Source organism: Mustela nigripes, chromosome 10 (genome assembly GCF_022355385.1).
Source record: "Mustela nigripes isolate SB6536 chromosome 10, MUSNIG.SB6536, whole genome shotgun sequence".
In the NCBI taxonomy this organism is placed as follows: Eukaryota; Metazoa; Chordata; class Mammalia; order Carnivora; family Mustelidae; genus Mustela; species Mustela nigripes.
In genome coordinates this window covers 40,582,294-40,588,293 of record NC_081566.1, presented here as the reverse complement: position 1 = coordinate 40,588,293, position 6,000 = coordinate 40,582,294, and the positions used below count along the sequence as shown (strand labels likewise).

At 45.0% G+C, this 6,000-nt stretch overlaps 1 protein-coding gene across 3 annotated transcripts in view; it reads left to right on the top strand.

The window, feature by feature from the left end:
• Window positions 1-1,003: 1,003 nt before the first annotated feature.
• Window positions 1,004-6,000, top strand: part of KLHL12 (kelch like family member 12) — a 30,731-nt gene continuing 25,734 nt past the window's right edge. Inside the window, exons 1-2 of one of the 3 annotated variants that reach the window (XM_059413128.1) lie at window positions 1,004-1,163; window positions 3,493-3,726. In XM_059413128.1, coding sequence (XP_059269111.1) covers window positions 1,005-1,163; window positions 3,493-3,726 — 393 coding nt within the window. In that variant the 5' untranslated portion in view covers window position 1,004. Of the gene's footprint in view, window positions 1,164-1,432; window positions 1,632-3,492; window positions 3,727-6,000 lie in introns of those variants that run through there. The other 2 variants (XM_059413127.1, XM_059413126.1) reach the window with 2 other exon arrangements.

The window sequence follows — 6,000 nt, the reverse complement described above, 5'->3', positions numbered from 1 at the left end:
GGCTGCTTGGCAGAGGGAGAGAATCTTCAAGCAGACTCCCTGCTGAGCACCAAATCCTGAGGTGGAGCTCAATCTCATGACTCTTGAGATGACTGCTTGAGCCAAAACAAAGAGTGGGATGCTTAAATGACTGAGCCACCCAGGTGGCCCAATCAGGAATACTTTTAGATCAGAGAGAGATGTTACAAAAGATGGAAACACTGTAAAATTAGATTGCTATCCACTAGGCTATCATTTTATTATCCGTAAATCAAAGGCCCTACAAAGGAAAACAGTACAGTAGTTCTCCCTTCTCCACAATTTCGGTTACTGGTAGTCACTGATCTATGGAACCAGGTGATGCTCCAGACATATGGCCAGGTCAGTGGGTAACCTAACACTATGTTACAGTGTCTACATCATTCCCTTCACTTCATCTCATCACGTAGGCATTTTATCATCTCACATCATCAAGAGAACAGTGGATACTGTACCATAGTTTTAGAGAGCGCGATCACATTCACACAACTTTTAGTGTGTTGGTGTAGTCTGTCTTACTACTGTTGTTAATTTCTTACTATGCCTAACTTAACGATTAAACTTCATGATACATATGCACAGGAAAAAACATAGCAAAAACAGTATTCAGCATTATCTGTGATTTCAGGCATCCTCTGGGAGCTTTGGAACATATTCCCCCTGGATAAGGCAGAAGCAGAAGCACTGTACCATCAAAAATAGTTTGGACGTGCATAGAAGTTGGCAATTTCTCATTCCCCTCTGGACCATTAAGATAAGTATGCCAGAATCAGTTAGAAACAAAATTCCACTCTGCACCCGCGAGCTGGTGAAAAGCCAGCAGAAGAGAAAGAGGGGGATATGATGACTACTGGGGCTTCCCATACGATCCTTTGCAATTTCCCTCACAGCGCCCAACTTCTAGTGACCACAAGTTCCTTCCACTTCTTTGTCCTGCACTACAAGAAGTAGAGGAGAACCACCTCGAGGGTGATGATAGGCCCATTATGATGCAGAGAATGCTGAGGTCAGTGGATCGCAAGGCTCAGAGGATTCTCCCCACAGCCATGGTCCGCGGGATAAGGCCGTTGTGGACAATGGACGCAAAGAAACTTGAAGCCCCCGTGGGTTTTCTCGAAGTGAGAGGGTTCCTAAAAACCCGGCAGGTAAAAGATGCTTCCTGCAACCAGCCCTTGAGTTTAGAAACGTGGAATCGCTTCCGTCTGCCGGGTCTCGGGCGACTGGGGCAGAATCTGGTCTCAGCCAATCACCCGGCAGAGAACTGTACACCCGCCCCTCTTTGCCGGACCCCACCCTGCCCCACCTTTTCTTTCCGCCTTTCTCTAAGTGGGCCGAAGCCGGCCCCCGGGTACCTGAAGGTCACATGACGCCTCCTGATCACGTGACGCAACCGGGGACCGGGAGGAGGGCGGGTCTCGAGTTGCATTACGTCATCACGCCGCGCGGCCGCGGAGGCGAGATCCCGGACGACCACGGTGACGGCTCCAGAGCCTCCGGGTCGGGGCGGCGGCAGCGCTTGGGCTCCTCCTGAGCCGGCTGCTGGCCCCGCGCCCCACCCAATCCCCACGGGCGGGGAACAGGCCCGGCGTGGCTGGGTGGGCCCGCGAGCGGAGGTGAGTTGCAGGAGGAGGTGGCAGGCAGCTCTGCCCTTCCCTTCCTAACCCCTGGCTGCCGCTTACGGCCCTCTCCCCCCAGCCCCCCCACCCATCGACTCCCTCGGGGTTGGAAGGCAGAGACGCCGGAGACTTGAGAGAGGCTTGCGGGGCCGGGGGCGTTTCTGGTGTAGAGCGTCCTCCTCTCAGCCCCTTCCTGACCGCGCCCCTCCACGACCTCCACCTGGAACTGCCAGAGCTGTTCCCGGTGTTGTCAGGAGGGAAGGCTGTCTTTCCTTCTCCCACCTGGAATCCTCCCCTTCTTCCATCTGGAATTTAGTCTCTCCAGAATTTGACATCTTTCCGCTCTCGCCCTCCTCCCGAGTCTTCCGTGGTGGTACCCCTCTATTCAGATGTTAACAGAAGTTCCAGAAAGGTGAGAGGGAAAGATAGGGCCGAGGTTTTGCGTGATGAGGCAGGAATGCCCAAGGAGGAAGACTACACGGAATTAAGGTTAACTGTCGGTTGTGACACAAACTGTAAAATCCAGTCCTAGGCTGAGCCCTGTGGTAACTCAGGAAATCTTCACCGAAAATGGGCATCTGTTCAGATTTTTTCTTAATTCTCCAGAATTGGAAGTAAATAGACTTAAGGAAAATACTTTTGAAAAACGTCATATACTTTGACGAATCGCCTCCTATTCTGTAAAATGGATCTTGCAGGTTGTTGGAGAGCTTATGTAGAGTTCTTATAAAATAATAATGCTAACTGCATATAGAAGTAGGTGAGAATTTAGGATCTCGTTTGTGCTATTCAAAAATTATGGTTGTGAGTTGTGGACTCTTGAAGATCATTGTTTAATTTTTTCCCCCTTGGATTATATCAGAAAGTTATAGATTCCAAATAGACTCTTAATAACCATCCCATTTCATTCCCCAGAAATTGTCCTTTTTTGAGACAAAAAAGAAAGGTCACTAAAGCCTGGCAACAACCAAGAAAGTAAAAAGTACATTGGGTCTTTTAAATAAGAATGTATTACTGGGTTTTTTTTTTTAACTTGATGCATGTAAGTGAACTTTGCAAGTGACAGGCTATAGCAGTGAAATTAGTAGTGGAGTTTTAATAGGTTTCTACCCTAATAATTAGGCTCTTGGTTTCAGTATAGAAGAATTACTACTGGACATTTGCTACTAATGTAGAGCCTTCAATAACTTGAGAGCCCATAGGTAAGCTTGCAGTATTTCCATTATGTAGTGTAGGTAATGGGGCCTCATTTGAAATGTCATTTTAAGAAGAAATCCAGATATATTTGGAAGTCATAATAATTCTTTGCATATGTCTTTAGAAAAAAGTTATTTTCAGTGACTCTGGCCTTTATTGCTCTAAGTTGAATACACAATCTTTCTTTTCTTGCATTTGATATCTAAACATTTAAGGTACACCTGCTCTAGTATAGGGAAAAAATATATATAAAACAGAATCCTATCCTCTAAATACTTATCTACTTAATCTATTTATGTATATTAAGTAATAGTGATATCACACCTCTAAGAAATTTTATCTTTTCATTTTATCATTTGAGACTGTGACAGCATTGTGAAGATATGCAAGATATGTATGGTTTTTTTTTTCCATTTAAAGTACAGTTGAGTATTGATTATAGTAAATGTCAAGTGGTAGGGGCACTCGATATTGGAATTTGTAGGAAGAGGAGATTGTTTTTACTTGGGTTTGTGGCTAGAGTGTTGTGTGAAGACCAGTAGTAGGAGTACTCTTGTGTTTGGTCTGAGGAAGCTGCCTCAGTTTGTATAGCTAATTGAATATGTTTAATTTTCCTAGTCCTTCAAGTGTGCCCTGGGTTTTTTTTCTCTTGCACGTGCAGCATCCAAGGACCCCTTTCATTCCTTCTCCATATTGCTTGATGGGAGGCATTATGGCCCCCAAAGACATAATGACAAATACTCACGCTAAATCCATCCTCAATTCAATGAACTCTCTCCGGAAGAGCAACACCCTCTGTGATGTGACCCTGAGAGTAGAGCAGAAAGACTTCCCTGCCCATCGGATCGTGCTAGCTGCCTGTAGCGACTATTTCTGTGCCATGTTCACCAGCGAGGTAAGTGGTCAGTCACCACCTCACAAATGAAACGCATACTTGTAACCTTGTAGTTGTCTCATCTCATTGGATAAAATAGTAGAAGCTTGATGTAATAGTACATTTCTATAGTATGGTGGTTCGGTGGGCAGACTGTGGTCAAAATCTGCCTTTAGACGATGCCTTAGTTTCCTCATCTCTAAATTAGGGGTATTTGCAATGTGCAATCACATATGGTTATTGTGGCAGTTATTTGAGAAAATGACATGAAGTGTTTAGAGCAGTGTCTGGCATGTGGTAAAACACAAATGTCAGCTACTGGATTTTACTTATTTTTAAAATTTGTTTTCCTGGTTTTTTTTCCTCCTTCTAAAGTCTAATATTTTAAAGTGAATTCGAGGAGGATAATGGGGAAGGAAGGAAAGAAGAGTAGGATTTAGTCCTCATCCAACTCCACCTAACAGTATATGAAGAAAATCACCAGTCATGCGACCAGTGTAGATTTAGAGTAATTTCAGATGAGAGGAGGACGACTTAATAAATGACTGCGTGACGGCGGAGGTGTATGGAGTTTAACCTGGAAAAAGATGCTGGGTGTAAGCAGTTAAAGGGAATAAGGAAATGGTTGACTTGACAAGAAAAAAGGTTGTGCTTATAGGTATGAAGAAAGACTGTTGGGCGCCTGGGTGGCTATCTTGGCTAGGCGTCTGCCTTCGGCTCAGCTCATGCATGATCCCAAGGTCCTGGGATTGAGCCACGTTGGGCTCCCTGCTGAGCAGGGAGCCTGCTTCCTCTGCCCCCTCTACCCCCGCCATGCCCTCTCTCTCTCCCTCCCTCTCTCTTTTTCTCTGTCAAATAAATAAATAAAATCTTTAAAAGAGAAAGAAGAAAGAAAGAGACTGTTTTAGGGGTGTCTGAGTGGCTCAGCCAGTTAAGCGGCTCTTAGTTTCAGCTCAGGTTGTGATCTCATGGGTATGAGACGAACCTGCCTTCCGTCCTGGTCCTCTCCACTCAGCTGGGAGTCTGCTTGAAGCATCTCTCCCTCTCTGCCCCCACCCCTACCCCCCAATAAATAAATAAATAAATAAATCCTTTTTTTTAACTGCTTTAGTAGTTGGCAGAATACTTAAAATGTAGAGTGAGCCTCTTGAATATATTGTGAAGTGCTCTTAGAAAGCCAAACAACAGAGAACACTGCAACTTTTTTTATTTTTCAAAATCGCAAGTCTGGTTTTTTAAATTTTAAATCAATTATCTTGAATTCTTTGTAAAGATTTATTTATTTGAGAGAGTACGGGAGTAGGGGGTAGAGGCAGAGGGAGAAGGGAAGCTGAGCATGGAGCCTATCACAGGGCTTGATCTCACAACCCTGAGATCATGACCTGAGCTGGAATCAAGAAATCAGGAGTTGGGGGTACCTGGGTGGCTCAGTGGGTTAAAGCCTCTGCCTTCTGCTCAGGTCATGATTCCAGGGTCCTGGGATCGAGCCCTGCATCGGACTCTCTGCTCAGCGGGGAGCCTGCTTCTCTGCCCACTTGTGATCTCTGTCTGTCAAATAATTAAAAAATCAGGAGTTGGATGCTTAACTTATGAGCCACCCAAGTCTTGAAGCTTGAGTGAGAGTATACCAGTGTATTATATCATGTATCTGTCTGTATTTATGCATATGTCTGAAATATCACGTTAACATTATTTTCAAAAAAATTTTTTTAAGAGAGAAAGCACACAAGCAGGGACGGGGGAAGGGGCCGACAGAGGGAGGAAGAGAAAGAATCTCTGGTGGGGAGCCCAACGGAGGGTTCAGTCTTAACAACCATGAGATCATGACCTGACCCAAAATCAAGAGTTGGAGGCTTAACTGACTGAGTCACCCAGGCGCCCCTTTAAAAATTAAAAAAAAAAGAAAGAAAGAAAACGGGGCATACCTGGGTGGCTCAGTTCATTAAGCCTCTGCCTTTGGCTCAGGTCATGATCCTGGGGTCCTGGGATCAAGCCCCACGTTGGGCTCCCTGCTCCGAGGGGAGCCTGCTTCTCCCTCTCCTCCTGCTCGTGAGCATGTGCACGTGCTCTCTCTCCCTCTTTCTCAAATCTTAAAAGACATTTTTTTTAAACCAGCAATATTTTCTTTCATCTTTTTACCTTAGTGAAGGTGTTGTTGTTGGATCTGAATAGGAGAGTGATGGTTATATCTCATTCACCCTAGAGTTAGATGTTGCCATCTCATTTTACAAACGAAGAAACAAGGTCCCCGATATTAAATGACTTGCCTTAGGTCATGTGGCTTATAAATGGTGG